The sequence below is a fragment of the Zalophus californianus genome, chromosome 6 (assembly GCF_009762305.2).
Source record: "Zalophus californianus isolate mZalCal1 chromosome 6, mZalCal1.pri.v2, whole genome shotgun sequence".
Lineage (NCBI taxonomy): Eukaryota > Metazoa > Chordata > Mammalia > Carnivora > Otariidae > Zalophus > Zalophus californianus.
Window position 1 is genome coordinate 28,865,242 of NC_045600.1, and position 20,845 is coordinate 28,886,086.

The window sequence follows — 20,845 nt, forward strand, 5'->3', positions numbered from 1 at the left end:
GAGTTGACAGCCAAGAGCTTCACTTATGAAAACCAACAGTCCCTCAAGTTGCTGGGTGTATGAAAAGACGGACGGATCTGCTCTGAACGGTGATTAGTCACAGTGATTGATTCTGTGATAAATGACCCCCAACGAAACAGACTATGTCAGAAATAGAGGGGAAGTATGAAAGCAAAACAAAACAAAACCTGTATCACACCCTCAGGGGGATTTAAGAGGATAAATATAAAAAAGACGGAGCAGGCTACTAAGAAAAAGGAGTCCAAGTAATAGTAAGAATTCTTGGAAATGAAAAGCATGATTGTCAACGGGCCCTCCCAAAACTCAGTAGGAAAAGAAAACTCATAAAGTATAAAATCACAGAACAGACATTAATGAACACCAAGCCGGAAGCTCTGAAGAGTAATTCAAGGAATTCTATCCTTGAATATAACACAAAAAGACTAAGAGATGGGAATTATAAAAGAGAAAAAGATAAAGAGATACGGCTGCTCCATCCCAGAGGCTCAGAGTTTCTACAACAGGATTTCCTGAGAAGAGAGGATAAAACAGAAAAAAGAGTATTAGTGATTAAAGAGAGAGAGAGAGAGAGAGAGAGAGAGAGAGAGAAACCCCTTGAGTTAAGGAAAGATTTACATTCTTGGATCAGATTAGAAGGGATGATGTAGGGCACGTCAGAACTATTAGAAAGAAGATACTCATCTACAAACTATTTTTCTTTTAATGTTGATGGAGAAATATTAAGTCCCAGTATGTTGGTCTAAAATATATCAGGTTAATAGATCTATCAAGAAGAATGGGATTTGAAGGAGGCAAAGGGAAATTTCTATTTTTTATTTTACATAATTTATTGTTATTTGCATGAATTGATGCCATTGATTAAAAATTAAAACATTTAATAGTAAATATGATTAGAATAGAAACTAGAGTAAGGAAAGCTAATACAAAACTTGATTCATAAAGCAAAAATCAGGGAAGAGGAAAAGAAACAAGAAGAACGAGATCGGGAAAACATGAAATATCAGGAAAAGATAAAATATATAATCCAAGTAAAATGTAACTGTTTTCTATCCCAATGTCCAAAGCAAAATACACCATTAGAAAAGTGGGTGAAGAACACAAAACAGTCAAGTCACAAGAGAAAAATGAATATCAACCATGAGAAAAGATTCTCAAGTCTTTCAACAAAGAAATGGAAAAAAAATGAGATTTTTACTTTAACTTATCACACATGCAAAGATGACAAAGATCGATAATCCTTGAGAATAATGCTTGAGTTGGTGAGGAATGTGGGAAATGGACACTTTTAAGCTGTGGGTATGAAAAAATGATACTATTTTGCTTAAGAGGAATCTGGCCATATGAACTAAAATCAAAATTAACATGCCAGGCCTAGCAATTCCACTCCTGGAAGTTTATCCTAAAATAATAATTGGACTTGTGTATAAGGATGTTCTTTGCATCATTGTTTATACTAGCAAAACAAAACAAAAGGATATATCCTTAATATTTATGACCTGGGGACTGGTTAAATACATTATACTACACTCATACAAGGGGACACTATGTAGTTACTGAAAAAGATAAGGTGGATTTATATGTGTTCCCATGATATATTAATTAAAAAATTATGGGACAATGTATATATAATGAATCCATTTATGCAAAAGAATATGATACTGTATATACATAAGAATCTAAACTCCCTGAGTTCATGGCACCCTTAGTGTCTCAGTAAATTTTTCATGGTGTCCCTGGGCCAAAAAAACCATGTAACAGCTTTGTTTTAAATAGTCAGGTCCAAAGGACTTAATAAATATCTATGTCCTAAAACTTACTAGCTACAAAGTACGTATAAATTGAAAGAAAAAACAATGTTTACTTCATTCTTAAATAACTACAATGTGGGCCTGTTGAGCACTGTACATCTTCTCAAACTTTGGAATCAAACTGGACCCCAACATGCTCATTTTCTGTTCCATTTTGATTTTTGCACAGTACTTGCCTTTTATCATAGCAACTGCCCTGAAAACCCAGATTTGCAAAGAAAAGAATGTAATATGAAATGCTGAAAACGGTGAAGTATGTTAAGCTAGTACTTTATGCAGTATCGGAAACATGTCAGACGCCACGGTGTTTCCCTCAAGGATGCAGAATATCCTGGGGTAACCCTGTGAATTCCCTGCAGTGGTCCAGGGTGCCCTGGCTCAGTTTGGGAACCATGGCATTAGACTATAAACAAAGATTCTTTCTGGAAAGTGAGATTGGATAGGCGGGGAGAGAGACTTTTCTTTGCTATGTACATCTGACTAGTTTGAACTTTTTATAATAAGCAAAATATAAAAGTCACAAAAGACTTTCATTACTTTTTTTAAAAGATTTTTTATTTTTTTTTTTTTAAGATTCAATTTACTTATTTGAGAGAGAGAGCATGCAGGGGAACGAGTGGGGGAGAGGGGAGAGGGAGAATCAGGCTCCCCGCAGAGCAGGGAGCCGGATGCGGGGCTCCATCCCAGGACCCTGGGATCATGACCTGAGCCGAAGGCAGACGCTTAACTGACTGAGCCACCCAGGCGCCCCAGATTTTTATTACTTTTTATAAGATTTTTTCATTTCCACATAAGAAACCAGAAAAGGAGCAAGAGTGAAAGCGAATGAGGGAGATATAAAGAAATGAAAAATGAAATAAAAAGTCTTCTAGCCGAGGGGCAGTGGGTGCAAAGGCACACCACACCAGATGTGTCTGTGCACTTCCCTCGGTGACTGTGACTCTGGTCCAAGTCCCTCTGGGCTTTGGCTCCTGGGCTAGTCAAAGAACGCACTACCTTCCCTCACAGGCAAAGAGCTACTTGCAGTCACTCCCCGAGAGCAGAGTTATGAAAACCACAGCTCTGGAGCCTGCTGTCTGTGTTCTGACCCTAATTCTGACCCACTCGCTGCGTGACCTCGAGCAAGTTCATTAACTCCTCTGTGCCTCAGTTTACTCATCTGTTCAATGATGAGACTACTGTTTACCTGTTGTGGGGACTCCAGGCAAGACACCATGTGGCTGGTGCTGAGTCCATGCTCGCTCTTACTATTGTTCCTGCTGCTGTTATATACAAACAAATTGGCCGACAGATTTTTTTTCCCCTTCAGCAATCAGAACTAGGAAAATGGGGGGCACCTGGGTGGCTGTTGGTTGAGTGCTCAACTCTTGGTTTCGGCTGGGGTCCTGATCTCAGGGTCGTGGGATCGAGCCCCGCATTTGTCAGGCTCTGCGCTCAGCAGGAAGTCTGATTCTCTCCCTCTGCCTCTGTGCCCCCATACTCTCTCTCTCAAAATAAATAAATAAAATCTTAAAAAGAACTGGGAAATGTGAAGGACTGTCCCCGTTATCATGCTATCCAAGGGTCAGAGAGAGGTCAGAGAAAGCCACTGAGTATCCATGTACAAAGCGAAGCTATAGGGAGGGAGAACCACGTGTGGGCAGGACTTAGGAGGTAACTTGAGGGGTTTCTGTTCTAGTGATAAAAATCGTCAAATTAAAATAGGAAATAATGTAATCTCACTATCTCATGATTTTTTTCTCACATCTCTTTCCTTCTCAAACACTAAAACTTTTTTTTTGTTGTTTTTACCTCATCTCTATGTCCCATAAAGTGATATCGTCGCTGATCCAGGGATTGGAGGGCTCAGCCGGCGTGACCAAAGGATCATATTCCACATACTGTTCCGTGTAAGCAATTAAGCTGCAGGAGGGAAGCAAAGAACATCACTGATTTCCTGTAAAAACTTGTATTCTCTTTTACACAAACATTCTGTCTTTATATAATTCTAAGTTAAAGGGAAAACACCTTTACTCCCAATTCTGGGACAAATCCAACTGTTTCCTTCTCATGACGAATGCATCATTTTTGCATCATGCAGTCATAGTTATGTAGGCATTTTATATCTTCTCCCCACTTTACTCTTTACCTGAACCCTGGTGCATCCGTTCCTGGCTGCACTAGCCTGACTGATACACAAGTCCAAACCTGCTTGTGTATCACCCTCTCACAGAGACTACGGATCTCAGGGCATCCGGGTCACACCAAGGACACTGGAAGCCCTCCAGGCTGCCAGCCAAGTGTTCCTACCTGGGAGACTTCCTTATTACAAAGACTAAAATCCTGATAGACCAAAAGGAGGTAATGCATTATAAGCATTATTCCACAGAGCGACTTAGTTTTATCAGTTATAATTTAAACGGCCACATAATTTTTTTAAAACAATAACATAGTACTAAATGATTTCACACACACAAAAACAACAATTTTAGCAAAAAAAAAAATAGAGATTTTTTTTCTCCTATCCCTTCTCACAGAGACTTATTATATTTTCTACCCTTCTGTTTCCTTTAGCACTTACCTGTATATTTCTAAATTTGGTTTTTATAGTTGTTCTTGATTATCAATTTTAGATGAGGATTTAACTTTCCCTTCACCAGTCCCCAAATCTCCCACCCCCCCATCTCCTCCCATGATCCTCCTAAGAGACATATAATAATTTCTGTTAAATCAGTATTTATTATTGTCCACATTATTAAACTAGATACAAATTGTCTTCTGCGGCACTAAGTAGCACACTACCCTCTTCAAGCCTTCTAACAAATCTGTAAAATGCCTAGCAATAATTTTTCCACATCTTAAAGACATTACATAATCGTTGTTCAGTTCTGTCTCCCCGTCTCCCAGAGGTGCTCTCTTCAAAGTCTTGAGTCCTCTCGCTCCAGTCTGGACGGTTGGCTCTACACGCCTGATGTAAAATCACCCTCCTGGGACGTCATTCACTTCCGTGTGGAGCCCTTGCTTTTCTGGACTTCACTCTGTTTACTGGTTTTACTCCCTGATTGTGTTGAAATACTCCTTGAGTCGTTTCCTAAGAAAGGATGCGTAAAGGCTAACTATTTCAAGTCCTTGCAGGGCTAAACATATTTTTATTTTATCTTTATACTTGGCTGACAGTGCTGGACACAGAACCCCAGGGAAAAAATTATCTTCCTTCAGGGTTCTGAGGGTGATGCTCTACTGTGCTTTTTGGCATCCAGTGTTACTGCTGATCCAGTTTTATTCTGGATCCAGTTTGAGTCTTGTTCTTTTGCTTAGTGTCTTTCCTCTCTAGAGACACAGCCTTCTCTTCATCGTTGCAGTGCTCTGAGATTTCACCCTGGCCCTTGATGGTTGTTTTTATTTACTGTGCTGGGTGTAAGGTGCAAGAGATTAAAAAAAATTTCCCAGAAGTATTACTTCTTGGCTAATTTCATACCCGTCATTTCCTTGGTTTTCTCTTGCTATAATTCTTTCTAGTTGAACATTGGACATTCTGGATTGGTAATCTAATTTTCTTAAATTTGCCCTGCCATTTTTCATCTTTTTGTCTTTTTGCTTGACAGTCCTTTCCATCTCGTTATTTATTTATGTTTTTAATTTGGGCTATCACTTTCTTAAGTTTCCAGAGTTCACGCTTGTTTATCATAGGATCTAGTTCTTGATGTATGGATGAAATATCTTCTGATATCTGATATTAATATTTCTTCTTTTTTAAAAAGATTTATTTATTTTAGAGACAGAGAGAGAGTGCGAGTGGAGGGGGAGGAGCAGAGGGAGAGGGAGAGAGAGAATCTCAAGCAGACTCCTTGTTGAACACGAAGCCCGAGGCGGGGTTCAATCCCATGACTCTGAGATCATGACCTGAGTTGAAATCAAGGGTCGGACACTGAACTGACTGAGCCGCCCAGGTGATGCTGATATTAATATTTCTGAGGATATTAATTCCATATTTTTATTTTCTGTTTTTTTTTTTTAAATAGTTTTTGGTTCCTCCAAGTCCCTTTTGCTCTTTGTTTGCATCATACTGCATCACACTGGGGTTTCCCTTGAATGTCTGGAAAACCTCCGGACATCCACTTGTGCGTAAGAGTAAAATACTAAAACCTGCTTGGAGAACTCAGTGTGTATGTGGACAGGGCTTCACCAGACTTTTCACTAGAGCTCCAAATGAGGGATTTGGGGGCTCTCCTTGGGGGACATTGATTTTTCTCTAGAGCAAGGGTAAGTAAACGTTTTCTGCAAGACACAGTAAATATTTCAGGTTTTACAGGCCAGATGGTGTCTGTTGCAACTACTCAGCTCTTCTGTTGCAGCAAAAAGCAGTCATAAATAATTCATGAATGAATGTGCGTGACTGGGTTCCAATAAAACTTTATCTGCAAGAACAGTAGAGTGGAGTAGACTTGGCCCACAGGTTGTAGTTTCCTAGGCTCTTGCCTGTGGGCATATACATCTAGCTCCTGGAGGGCTGAGAGCCAGGCAGAGACGGGATGGAAGATCCCACTGTTCAGGATGTTGATCTTCAATTAATTTGCTGTTTTCACCTGGCCGTTTATGATGAGAGGTGCCTGAATTTGGAACTGATGTGACTCAATTTCTCTGGAGAATAAACTGCTCATCTTCTATGGTGGTAGAAACTGGGGAGAGATAGTTTTCTAGTGGGGCAGGTATCTAGGGATCCAAAGATCCAGAGACAGACTTTACCCATTCCTCTTGGTTAGCCCATGCTTTATTCTTGCTCTCCATGGTCTCTGGTACCTTCAAGAGCCAAGACCAAATTTTTTGGGGGGCAATCTGGCTCACTTTATTATAATACTGACACTCTTAACATGTAGGTTATAATGTTCTTCATTCTGTCCCCAACATCTTGGTTTTTTTTTTTAAATTAAATTTTGAAATATTTCAGGAATACAGAAAGGCATAAGAATTGTAAGGACATCACCCTTGTCTTCACTACCCAATTTTAAAAAATACAATAGAGATAGGGGCCCATGGTTATACTTTAATTCCATAGATTCTCAATCTGGGAAAAATCTGTTGAAATGGTTAATCCATTAATTTGTTGCCCGTGTCATTCATATAATTTTTATTCCTTTACTTACATGTTGCTTTTGTCTTGAGTGAATTTATTATAATTAATGTAATAATTTCCTTTATAATAGACACAGATTTTATATATTTTTTTAGTATACATAATGCTGTAGTAGAACACTGTTGTTCACATAGGTTTTTCCATCTTTTGGGGTTATTTATTTAGAATTAACACCCATAAGTGGAATTACTAGACCAAAAGGTATGAATATTTTTATGGTTATCGATCCACAATAAAACTTTTCTCTAAGCACTGCGAACTTGAGTGTCATCAATCTCTCCTGAAATGATAAATTCAGAGCCACAGTTCTTACTACTGAATTAGAGGGCAAGCATGGTTAATTACTGCTGTAAGTGTGAAGAAATTAGCCAGCAGCTACATCTCATTGCCACTCAAAAAGTGTGGTCCACAAACAGGCAGCTCAGTTATTACCTGAGAGCTTGTAAGAAATGCAGAATCTCAAGTCCCACCCCAGACCTAAAGAATCAGAAACTGCATTTTAACCAGATTCCCCAGGTGATTCATATGCACAGCGAAGTTTGAGAAGCACCACATCTAATTCTTTAATTTTCTGAGGAGCTCAGGACACACACTTTATTCATCCAATTAAAATGAAGGAGCCTAGGATACTTTCGGGCTTTAAACATGACTGCAGACTTCCCATCACCTCACAGCCTCCTCGCTGTCCCAGGTGTGCACTGTTGCCCAGCAGGGGTGTAGAAAGAGCATTGGTCCAAGTTGGAAAACCTTGGTTCTCATTCTTGGGTGAACCATTTAAGTGATCTTTGTCAAGTTCCCCATGTTACATAACGGCCTCGTTGAGCACCCAGGACCATTTGAGAAAAAATGGAAAAGCATTTCAAAAGAATCTTCCAAATCTTCTATACACGTAGATATGTGATTGCAATCACCATGTGCAGTGGAGGCATGTTGTCCCTGTTGGAGCACAAGGCAGGCAGTGTGCCCAGACAAGCCTTCATCCCTAAGAGCTTTGTGGCATCTTAAGGCTCTGGGGGCAGCACTGTGGCAGGAAGGGTGCTGTGACAGCTTCACAGGGAGCCCTCCCTTTGCCACTTGGGATAATTCTATTCTTTTTGAGAGAAATTGGTTGCACATTAAGGCACGTAATAGTTTCCTAGGGCTGCTGTAACAAATGACCGCTAATTGGTGGCTTAAAATGATAGAAGTCTACTCTCTCTTACTTCTGGAAACTAGAATTCTGAAATCAAGCTATCAGCAGGCCCATGCTCCCTCTGGGGACTTGAGGGGAAGAATCCTTCCTTGCCTCCTCCAGCTTCGGGTGGCTCCAGGCAGTCCTTGGCTTGTGGATGTGTAACTCCAATCTCTGCCTCTGTCCTCACATGACTTCTCCTCTGGATCTGGGCTTCCTTCCCTTCTCTCTCTTGTCACTGGATTTAGGGTTCGCCAGAATAATCCAGGGTGATTTCATCTCAAGATCCTTAATTTACATTTGCAAAGACTCTTTTCCCAGATAAGGTCACATTCACAGTTCCCTTGGATTAGGACTTGCACATACCCTTTTGAGGGCCACTATTCAACCCACTGCAGGTAACAGGAAAGAATCCAGGCATGAGGCTGGAGAGGGCACCCTTGCCTACCTGACTCCTTTATTCAGATCAGCACGAAAACTAACCAGCAGCTGGTAACCTCAATTCTCTTTCAGGGACAATGAGCCAGGTGAGATGTGTCTGAGTCATGATGAGGTGTTGGGGCTTTCCTGATTATGACGTACTTGGGCATCCACAGAATTCTCAGAATTTAAGATGGTGGATGTAGTCCATGGAGCTCTCCTTAGCGGTGACACCTTTGTCTCCCAGAACGTCTGCCCCTGGCCATTCCAATGATCTCAGCCTCCGGTGGCCCCAGTCTCCAATCAAAGACTTCTACCCGAGGAGCCCAAGGTAAAGGGTGTGTGTGTGTGTGTGGCAGGGGGGAGTCTTCTAACTAGTTAACTTCAAGTTATGGGGGATTTTTTCCAACCAAAAATGGATTTCCCACAAGTGATACATAGGGATGGAAAAACAAAACTTCCTCCCCTGCCTTCCTTACCCCTCCTCAGATTTCTGTAAAGACAGGCTGGAGGTTGTACCAGCTGTCTCTCCAGGTTGTTTTATGAGATATTCCACATGGCCACACCTCATCTGGCGAAGGCAGGTCTGACCAACCACGCTACCCCTAGGTCCCTGGATGGAGCCCAGCAGGAGGGCCTGGGATGAGAGGAGGCAGGGGAGGTGCATGAGAGGCTGGGTGAGAATTCTGAGTAGTTGAGCACTTGGGGGAGCCTGCCTGTTGGTGGCCCGTTATTCATTGCCAGGGAAGACAGCTGTCGTGCTGACCAGCCCAAGGCAGCAGCCTCACAGGGCCAGGGAGCAGCTAGGAGGATGTACGCTGTAGTGAAACAAGGGCTCACAGCCAGGTTTCTTTTAGAGAAATTTGGGGATACCTTCAGAGGGTGGAGAGGGGTGGTAAGATTAATGGGTGATGTTGGTTCAAGAGAAGTAGTTGAGAGCCCAAGGAGTGATTTTTGTAACCACTGAAGTTAAGAGCGCAAGATAGGACTATGTAACCTGCATTCATTGTGACTGAAGTTGTTCCCGTGGCCTCACCCCACGTCGTGCCTTCTCAGAACAGGGTTCAGACGGGACCCTAGATATGCGTGGAAGAACATGTGAAGAGAGGGGTAAGAACTTCCTACAGAAATGCCTGACAGTCTGTACCGAAGCAACAGAGCTCAGATCAGGATGATCACTAATCAGTCACCCAGCACCAGTGATGGGCAACCTTGGTCAGCAGGGAAATTTGTTGTATTGGAAGAGGTACAGCTATTTTGTTACAGTATAGCTACATGAATAAAGTTGGTAAGGGGCTTTGTAAAGAAAACAGTAAAAATTGTATGGGCATGTGCATTTTACATGAAATATTTTATTGGTAGAAGTGGAATGTACTGACTGAATCATCAGAATTAGACGGGGCTATTCCAGGATGTTCTGATCAAGCAAGAGACTTGGAATTTTTTTTTTTTTTTTTTAAGACAGGGAGGGAAGGGGGATGGGCAGAGGGAAAGGGAGAGAGAGAATCTCAAGCAGACTCCCCACTGAGCCAAGAGCCCAAAGTAGGGCTCGATCTCATGACACTGAGATCATGAGATCACCATCATCAGGTCATGAGATCATGACCTGAGCCGAAATCAAGAGTTGGATACTTAGCCAACTGAGCCACCCAGGTGCCCTGAGACTTGGAAAGTTTTAGAGGTATTTTAGAAAGGAAGATCTTGAGATTCTCAGAGGAAGAGAGAGATTGGATGGTATATTAGTTTCTTACGGCTGCTATGTAACAAATTGCTACCTACTTGGTGGCTTAAAAAAGGACAAATGTATTATCTTATCGTTCTAAGTGTCAGAAGTCTGAAATGGACATTGTGGGGCTAAAATCAAAGTGTCAGCAGGATTGAGTTCCTTCTGGAGGCTCAAGGGGAGAATCCATTTCCTTGCCTTTTCCCCCTGGTAGAGATGTCCCATGTTCCTTGTCTCCTGGCCCCCTTCTCTCTTCAAACCCAGCAGTGCCTGGCCAAGGCTGGTTCACATTGTGTCGGTCTGACACGGACCCTTCTGCCTCCCTTGTCTACAACAAGGACTCTCCTGGTTACACTGGGCCTACTTGGATAATCCAGGGTAATCCCCCTGTGTTAGGTTAACTGATTAGTAACCTTAATTCCATCTGCAGATGTAATCCCCCTTTGTCATGTAACCTGACACTTTTACAGAGTCTGGGGGTTAGGACCTGGGCATCTTTGAGGGACTATTATTCTGTCTTCCACGGGTGTAATTTGAGAGGCATTTGTGCAGAAGGTGGAAAATGAAGTCACTTAACGGAGGGTGTGGTGGTAGGTAAAAGGTTTGTACATGGCCTGCGTGGACTTTTTGAGAATGGCAGCAACATGTTTTATTGCATTGTCATTGTCACAACCTGTGCAAATAAACTCAGTTTTCATGAATCTATGCTCACCCGTGTCCTGTTTGCCATCACTTCATGGAAAAGACAGGAGATAGCCAAGTGCCTTCTCTTGGAGGTTCCTGTGAGTGGCTTTGGCTGTTAGTAGTCTGTTGCCTTAACTCCTCTCCTAGCTTTTGTGGGGCTGATCCTTCTCAGAGAGAGGGGCAGAGAAGGTTAACTCCATAATCAGGGTGGCAGAGGACTGAGGGAAGGTGAAAGAATACCCCACCCTAGGAAGAGATGGAAGAGGATCGCCTCTCCCCTAATCTCAACACCACGAGACTGGCCAGAAACAGCACAAGGGGTGGCGTGAAAGCAAGCACTGCTCACCTTGCCCTTGCTCATCTGGGCTGGAGGTGTCTTACTTAGGAGCTAACCCTTCCAAAGTGGGATACGGAGGAAAGGAACAATGGGCTGGTTGCCTAGGATAAGACCTAAGCTTCACGCAGAGAGAGTACAAGGCATCTTGTACGAGGGTCTGCATCTAGGCTGCGCAATGCCATTTCTCAGGTGTGAAAAGAGGTACAAATGGAGACAGAAATGTTATCTAGGAATATAGTGAGTGTACTTGGTTGGGTTGACCCTTGTGCTGTGTCTCTTGGGGTCTGAGTGAAGCAGCTAGGGATCCTGGGTGGTGAGAAGCCCTCCAGAATGGGTGAACTAGCCCAGAAGATGTCTCTGCGTTCTTGCTCAGTCTCACCCATCTCCTGGGAGTTTCACCCCAACATGTACCCAGGGCTTCTTTAGGGGCTGCCAAGTGCTTATAAGCCCTGCTTCCGGCCACAGTTGATCCGTCCAGGAATGGATACCTTACTGACCCAGGCTGGGTTGCTACCCTCTTTCTCTAGCTTCAAGTGTAGAAACTGCAGTTACAAAGTTCAGGGGCTGGAGGCAGTCCTGTTTCCTAACACCTGTCTGTGATGAAAGAGGATGAGGTCAACATGGAAAGTGGAACAGGACAAGAGATGAAGAAGAAGCCTTGGGAATGTTTGGGGCCCTGGCGCCAGCATTTTTTTTTTTTTTAAGTAGGCTCCACGCCCAGCGTGGAGCCCAACATGGGGCTCGAACTCGCGACTCTGAGATCAAGACCCGAACCGAGATCAAGAGTCATTCACTCAACTGACTGAGCCACCCAGGTGCGCCCCAGCTCCAGCTGTTCTTGAGCCTAGGGGTATTGCCGGCCTTCCCTGAGCTCAACTCTGCAGCTCTTCCTTGTAGCCTGTGGGTGAGCACATGGTCCTTCAGTGGAACTGAGTTCAAGCTGGGGTTCTATTGCCTGGCAACAAAGCAGTAGAATTGAAAGAAGGATGAACATGATTGGAATGTGAAGGGGAGTTCATGGAGGCAGCCCTTTGTAGCATTACCCAGAGAGGCTTCCTCTCCCCCAGAACATGTACTTCCTTGCAGGGCACAGACAAGATATCAGAGTCTCCTGGAGACACACACAGACAATGAAATGGGCCAGTAGGCAATGTGGGAGGTAGCAGTCCTGTTTGAGTGCAAAGTCAACATCAATGACTACAGGAAGACTTGAGAGAGGACAGGGAGAGCACAGAGAGAGAACAGAGAGGCATGGAAAGAGCTTGGCAGACAGTTGCCGCATAACAGCACACATGTAACAATGTCCACAGATCGTTGGGGGTGGGTGGCACCCAAGCAGAATTGCGAGGTGTTACAGACTGAATTGTGTCCCACCCCCCCACCCCCGCCAAAATTTCATATGTTGAAGCTCTAACCCTGCAGTGTGACTGTTTTGAAGATAGGGCCTTTAAGGAGGTCATTAAGGTTAAGTGAGATCATGGGGTGGAGACCAGATTTGATAGGACTTTGGTCATAAAGACAGGAAGAGACACCAGAGCACTCTCTCCTGTGTGTGTGCACAGAGGAAAGGCCACGTGAGGACACAACAAGCAGGAGGCCATCCGCTAGCCAGGAGGAGAGGCCCCACCAGAAACCAGCCCTGCTGGCACCTCGATCATAGACTTCCAACCTCCGGGATTGTGAGAAAATAAATGTCTGTTGTTTATGTCACCCAGTCTGTGGTATTTTGTTATGGCCACCTGAGCTGACTAATACAGGAGGAAATGGAAAAGATAAAATAAATACAGGAAATCCGGAGGAAGTCCATTAGGAGCATGATTTCTCGTTGACCAGTTTTAACATCCTTGTCTCCTTATCTCTGCCTCCTTCTGATTAGTAGATGGTGTCATTATCAAAGGCCAAAATCTCACATTAGTAGAAGATCCTGACACACCAACCATTAGCAAATGTGCTACCCATCAACATCAGGCGCTGTGAACTGGTTCTCGGGCGAGGATGGAGCTGGCCAATTTATCCCCATAGTCCTTTCCATTTCCTTGTAGAAGGGGGCAGGAATTCACCACCTGGCTGCCAAGGGTGGAGCCCACGGTCAGTCATTCAGTTAACATTATTTAGTACCTACTAGTGCCATGAAATGGTGAAGAGCTCTCTGGCTCACAGGATGATGCTCACACCGAGCTAATAGCAAAGTCATGGCTTCTAACAACTGTGACCAGTAGTCATGGGTTATTTTATATATTTATACACAAACACACACACACACACACACACATATTTTATATATGGGGGCTCATATATATGACATATATATGTTATAGATCTTATAGTTGACCCTTGAACAACATGAACAACAGGAACAACATGGGGGTTGGGGCACTGAGCCCCCGTGCAGTTAAAAATCCATGCAAATTTTGACTCCCCCAAAACTTAACTGCAAATAGCCAATGTTGACCAAAACCTTACTGATAATATAAACAATGCATATTTTGTATGTTATATGTATGATGTGTTGTAAGCAGAGCAAAGAAAATGTTATTAAGAAAATCATAAGAGAAGATGCATTTATAGTACTGTACTGTATTTATTGAAAACAATCCCTGTATAAGTGGAGTTCAAACTCATGTTGTTCAAGGGTCAACTAACTGTATATATATAAAGGAGGTTATTAATATAGATTGTTAATTAGGTTCTACCTTTGATAAACCTAGAGAGGAGAGAAATAACAAAAGTGAATTTAGAAAACTTCTAGTCCAACCACTTAAAAAAATCTGAGAGAAAAGTTTTAGAATTCATCCTCTCTCCCTTAACAAAAAATACACAGTTTTGCTATAAATTGTATAGAATATGGCAAAAAAAGTAAGACAGGCGAGTTGGAAGAAGAAGTGATGGGTTGAGGGGTGCCTGGAAGGGACCCTTGGAGTGACGCACACATATGGAGTGTGGTCCACAGAGCAGGTGTGGGAGAAGATGGAGACACAAAGTCTGCGGAGACGGACAGTGAGGGATGGCTTGCAGCTGTGGGACAACAAGGCATGGAGTGTAAAGCATTGTGGGACAATGACCATCATTCCTCCTTTAGAAATATAATACAAATGCGCTACAACACTTATTAGAAAATCGGGGCCTCTAAATGGGGAGGAAACCTGGAAACTGAATGTGGAAAAGGTGACTAGGAGAGTGTGTTTGCAGCCCCTTGCACTGCATGTGTGGTTTGCTAGACTCGATTCACTAAAGGGAACCAGGACAGAAAGAGGCTCTGGCTAGAGAGGGAAAGGAGAGCAAGCAATACTGCAGAGAAGGAAGAGGAACCTTTGGCTCCCATCCATTCATTCGTTCATCCAGTTTTTTTTCATGTTGGAGGTGAGGAAAAGAGAGACTATAGAGAACTCCTAAATTGTGGGTCACCAAGAGAAGATACATTCCACGGAGAGAAGTGGGACGGGTGAAGGGACGTGAGGGTGAATTTAGCCCCTCAGCAAGAAGAGCATATGCCAGGCCAGGGATCTCAGCCCTTCTAGGTTTTGGTCTGGATACAATCACCCTGGCTATCACGTTGCCTCTGATCTTTCCTTCTCTGTCCCCTAAGGTGGGCTGGGAGAAAGAAGAAGCAAGGAGCCCACAGTGTCTGGAATCACATAAAAGCAAAGTTGTAATGACTTCTTCGGCCCCTTTCTTCCTTCCCCGAAACTATCATTAAATATTAAGTTCATGGACTTCCATCACCCTAGCAGGTTTTTAATAACCCTTAGGGGATCCAGCCCCTTGCTGTCTTATCTCATTTTGTTAATTACATTTCATGATCAGGGAGGGTTGGGAGGCAGAGAAGGAACCAGCATCCAATTTCAGAGAGCAGCCGCGATCCCGAGATGGGCAAGCAAGATGATGTAAAAAATCAATTCAGCAGTCAGCTGTGATGCACAATGGCTCCCAGGGATAGGATAAGGACAGCCCAAGTACACGGGCAGATAGGGAATGAGACAACTGAGTGGGGCAGTGTGGTGTGACTCTTGCAGTGACTGTGCATACCTCATTTTGCATTCCCAAATTGATTTGTCAAGTGCTGTAAAGCTTGGGTGAATAAACAAGGGACTCCATTGAGGACCCTGGCAAAGGACAGTAAGACCTCAATTATTTGGCAATCTCAACTATTGAGGGAACACAGGTGAGACAGATGACCAAAAGGGCCTCTGAGCAGTCTACAATGACATAAAACCTATGCCTCGAGGCTCATAATCTGAATTCAGAAGAGCACACCCCTCGGAAAACACTCTTTACTCTTGCTTTAGGACCAAGGCTAAGGGACTTGGTCATCTGATTTCCTGGTATGGTAGATCAATTTAAAAATGAGTCGCTTTCTCCAACTCATGAATCTGGTCTGGGCTTGTGACGTGTTAGCCAAAAAAATATAGCAGAAATGACAGAGTGTCAGTTCCAAGCCTCAGGAGGCTTTGCCTGCTTCTACTCTCTCTCCTGGAATTCTGCTATTCCCACGTGAGCAAGGTCAAACTGGCCGGAGGATGAGAGACTATGTGAGGAAGAGCCCAGTATTCCAGCTGAGGTCATGCTAAACCAGCTGGAGCCAAGCGTGGGAGAGAGCCCATCCAAGTTCACGGAGCTGCCTCCCCGGTCCATGGCTGCACACAGACACAAGCCCAAGCCCAGTGGAGCCGGCTGGTTGGCACGTAATCATATGGGCAGTAGCAAATGCCCGCTGTTTGAAGCCACTAGGTTTTGAGGTCAGTTGTTACTCATCGGTATCTAACTGAAGCACCTGGTCTGCTGCAGATTGTTGACCAGGAACAAGAAAAAAACCCAACAACCAAACAACTAAAAAGCAGAAACATAGACTCAAAGGTTGTAATGGTCTGGGCTGTTTAGGGAAAGGGAAGCAGTTTGTGGGACTTCCTAAGACCCTGATCACTGGTGGTTTTAAAGCACAGTATAAAAGTCATCCGGGAAAATTAACTGAAATATAGTGTCCTTTCTTTAAGAAGGCAAGTGCATGAACCATACTTAAGAAAGATTCTCATATGGGGGCACCTGGGTGGCGCAGTCAGTTGGGCATGCGACTCTTGGTTTTGGCTCAGGTCGTGATCTCAGGGTTGTGAGATTGAGCCCCGTGTCGGGCTCCGTGCTCAGCGCAGAGTCGGCTTGGTGTTTCTCTCTCCCTCTCTCTCTGCCCCTCCTCCCTTCTCTCTCTCTACTAAATAAATCAATCTTTAAAAAAAAAAGAATAAAAAGAAAGATTCTCATTTAAAATAGTTAAGATAAAAGGCTTAAGGTGTTAAATGTTATTTATCTGAGAGAGTTATTTGTGTGTGCGGGGACCATACTATCTGAAGCAAAAATCGGGTAACATCTTAGACAGGACTTTGTATTGCTTCCAGGTGCAAAAGGCAGCGAATGCTGGGAAATGGACTTTGGTTGCCATGATGTTGGCCTTTAGCCACTCATGGTGACAATGGGACAGCGCAGTCGAAACCAGGATGACCCAAGAAGATCTGGGCAGAAGAACCAAACTCTTCCCATATGGCCCTTCCTTCCTCAAAGATGCCAGATTAGTGGTGCTGACACAGAGACATGGACTGCAGAGGCAGCCTTCATGGGCAGCCTGCAGGGCTCTCTGTGCAGCAGACTGAAAAGAGACAGGGTGGAAGAATTGCATTCACTCAAAGCTGCCATCTGCAGGACCAGCTTCACTCCTTGGCTTACCCTTTGTTGGTTCCTCTGAACACCATACACCCAGTTCATTCCGTTCCATGTACCTGAAGTCTGCTCCTTTCCAAGACACCATTAAGCACCACAGGGGGAAATGAAAAAAATAATGGCTCATATTCATTGCATGTGTAGTAAGTGCCAAGGACTGGATGAAGCTCATGTCATGGACGAACTCATTAACCCTGTAAGTTAAGTGCTACTGCTCTCTCTCCTTTAAAGAAGTAGAACAGAGGCACAGAGAGATAAAGCAACCTGCCCAAGGTCACACAGTTAGAAAATGGCAGACGCAGGATCCCAGCCCTGATGGCTGGCTCTACACCCATCCCCTAAATCGTTCGGCTCTGCTCCTTCAGTAGACAAGTGTCCTTATTCCCTTCCTGGCTGGGTGTTGGCCAGAACCTTTGACCACAACCCTGAGCCAACCCATCACCCATCACCAGCCCTCACGCCTCTCCCCAACATCAGCTGTCAGGGAACTGCGTGACATGCACCTGTTCTCAGGGGGATGAGGTCCTTTGCCTGATGGCTAATTACCACCCATCACCTGCCACAGGCCCAGGGAGAGCAGCCCCGCCACGGGGCTGCGTGCGCCCACCTGAGGCAGCTCAGCTTTCAGCTTTGGGGAGCGGAGCGGTGGCACCCAAGGCTAGCTGCCAACACCCCCTCCCTGTCCCTGCCCCATGCGGAGCCACTAAAGGCCAAGGCTCCAGGCTGCTTTATCTCCTGCTTACACCTGTCTCCTCTCCCTCCTCCTCTCTATCCGGGAGTTTCCTTGTGGTTCTAACGAAAAACCCTTGTGTCACGTTGAAAAGTTGCCAGTTATTGCTGCCAGGAATAAAATCCAGTCTCTGCTGGGCGGAGACTCCCGAAGCTTCGAGCCGGGAGTGAGGAGCGGCTGGTTGGAATCATCTTTCTGGCGTCAGCCGAGCAGTCTCTCAAGTATAAAGAGATGCCCCCAGGTGGGGCTCTCCCTGACAGCAGTAAGCAAACACACACCAGGCCTGGCCAGGCTCCCCGCCCCACCTGGACTGTCTCCTGGGCCAGCCTCAGGCCCCAGCACACCTGCCAGTTAGTCAGTGGGCTTCCCTCAGGCTGACTGGTTCAGGCTCTTTCCCCATCTCCCCAGAGAGCGGACAAAGCTCAGTGCCCCTTCTCCTGTGAGCTCTCACATTGGTGAGGGCTAGGCAGTGGCTTCCCCAAATCCTTGGAGACCTGCTCAGTCCACCTGCAGATTATTCAAAATGTGGGCTCCTCTGGATCTACCTGGAGTCCCTGAATCCAAATCCCCAGAGCTAGGGTTTGGGAAACCCTATTCTGAACCCCTCCCTGCCTGGACTGTCCTTCTCAAAACCATGGGACCTAAGCCACTTGACCCAAGGAGAGATGCTCCCTGTACCACGCTCCCCTCCACCCCAAACACACATGCTCTCCTAGGACTGCAAAGTCTCACGTGCCCTGCAAAGGCCAGGTGTGACTGGCACATGAGGACAGCCATCCCTGTCCCTCTCTGACAGAGACAGAAGCTCAGAGGCCCTTACAGGCTTGGCACCAATGCAAGCAAGGTCACCCTGCCACCTCACACACGGGCACTCTCTGGGACAAAGGCAACTGCAGTGAGATCAGAAAAGCAATTTTAGAGCCTGGTACTTGGGAAGCCCCATGTCATGACAGTTGGGGGGAGGCGGCTCCAGGGCTCGAAGAGTCAGCTGCAGCCCCGACTCCACAGCAATCCCTGTGGAAGGGTGAGCTGAGCGCCAGCCTCCGGCCACCTTCCAGAGTGCTTGCATTGGAGAAAATGGGAATCTCGGTGATTCTTACAAGGGGCGATTTTGCCTCCTGCCTGGTCCTGCCCTGGGAATGTTTGGTGATGTCTGAAGACATTTTTGGTTGTCATGACTGTGAGGTGGGTTTTGGCATCTAGTAGGCAGAAGTCGGGGATGCTGCTATCCTAAAATGCACAGGACTGTCCAGGATGTCAATAGCGACATTACCAATGAGTCTTGGACTAGAGATGCCAGCCCAAATCCATAGATGTCCTTGGCCCCCTGAACACAGGGTGCTCATTCAGGGTTTTGAGTTTGGGAGTGGGATTTTTCTTAACCTTGATTTGTTGTTATTTATCTAGAAAGAATATGCAGATCAACCTGGGGGCCAGCAGGGAAAGGCTCACAGGTTGAACACACAGCCAGCCCTCTGTGTGAGCGGGGCTTAAATAACCCACTTTACGCCGATATCCAGTGAATGCTAAGACCCAGCTTAAGCCCTTGATCCCTCAGATACTGGTCATCTCTTAAACAGTAGCATATGGACGAACAAATGTTCAGTGTGGGACTGTCCGATCATATTTATTCCATCACGGATTCCCCAGGTGGTCTCTCCTCTTCACTGAGGATTGGAAAACAGACCATTTAGTTGACAAAATGGAGTTTCCCCCGAATTAATGGAGTGGGAGTGGAACCAGCTACAGGTGCAGACTGTGGCACAAATGCTCCTGAGGAAGCCAGGCTGGAGGGGCCAAATATTTTCTTTACAGTTGATTTGATGCGGTTCTGTGCACACACATGGTGTGTGCAGGTGGAACACCTCCTGATGGCCCGGCCCCCTCCTATTTGCGTGGCCAGCACCTCAAAGGGCACACAACATTTTTTTCCCCCTATAAAGTGAATCTGGGCATTTCATAGCTGAAAAGGGAGCAATTCCATTTGAATGAATCAAGAGGCTGAGGGCAAAAGTGCATTAGGTAGCTTTTACAGACATTCCTCCTGGATTGACAAGGATTGACAAGGTCCTGTGGCCACCCCCTGGAAAGCTTCAGCCACAAAACATTTCTTGACATCATTCAAGGGAGGTCTGCTGTCTTGGCTGTACTTGCACAGGGCCTGTGGTGTTTTTTCACTTATCAGTTTAAGAAATGACTATGGTCTGCCTCTTGGTGTGGTGCATCCTTGTTAGCCATGACCCTGTAACATTTCTCCTTTGTTAAATTAGAAGAAAACAGTAATATTATGGAGGGGAAACATACCTTTCAGCCACTTTGGACATTTTTAAACAATGTCTGTCAATCTGTGCATTCAAAAATGTTATCTGGGGAAAGATAGAACAGAGGTGTTAAGACCAAACTTGATTTTTTTCCCCCTTCACCCCATGAACCCAAACCTTGTTTTTCCATCAATAGCCAAACAGCTCCTCTGGCCAGCCTTTGCCAACCCTCCAGCTTTGCATTCCAACAATCATTTGCCCTTCTGGAAATTCCCACCACACTCAGGAATCACACTCTACAATTTAGCCTATGCTAATATTCTGTACTGTGTTGTAGCCTAGGTCTCGACTCCAAAAAGTGATTGCAAACTTAAAGGCAGTGGTATACATCCTACAAAGCTTAGCAACACTTTATAGGCCACTGTAAATATCTGTTTGGACTAATTTCCAGTGATTGCCCTCTGCACTCCCTTCACACCTACATCACACCCACCATATGCTTGGTGTACTCGACTAGATCATGAAATAGCTACTTCACATACATCTGTTTCCTCTTCCCCACCACAAATAAACTTGTCAAGGGCAGGCACTTTTGGGTTTCCCCCAAGAAGCCAAGAAAACATAATGTAAAGATCCTAAAGTTACTTCATTGCCCGTGAATCCTACAAAGGAGTGATGTAATTAGCCATTATAGGCTGACCTGGGTTGACCAGTTAGCTTCTCATCATGAAGGAAGAAAACATTGAACCAAATAATGCTGAATTGGCACTGAGAGTGGGGCTTTCTTTATTTGTAAACTTGCCTTTTGAATCACAGCAATAAAGTCGGTGGTTCTGAGCTGGCTTACTCTGTAAGTGCATTACAATTTTAA

The 20,845-nt window shown here is 44.7% G+C and overlaps 1 protein-coding gene across 12 annotated transcripts in view; it reads right to left on the reverse strand.

Annotated features, from left to right (window-relative positions):
• RGS6 (regulator of G protein signaling 6) overlaps positions 1-20,845 on the reverse strand; it is a 582,245-nt gene that overhangs the window by 81,159 nt on the left and 480,241 nt on the right. For all 12 annotated transcript variants that reach the window (XM_027569202.2, XM_027569199.2, XM_035727884.1 and 9 more), the window contains exons 12-13: positions 20,018-20,079; positions 3,621-3,731 (exon numbers count right to left, since the gene is read on the reverse strand). In XM_027569202.2, coding sequence (XP_027425003.1) covers positions 3,621-3,731; positions 20,018-20,079 — 173 coding nt within the window. The remainder of the gene's footprint in view (positions 1-3,620; positions 3,732-20,017; positions 20,080-20,845) is intronic.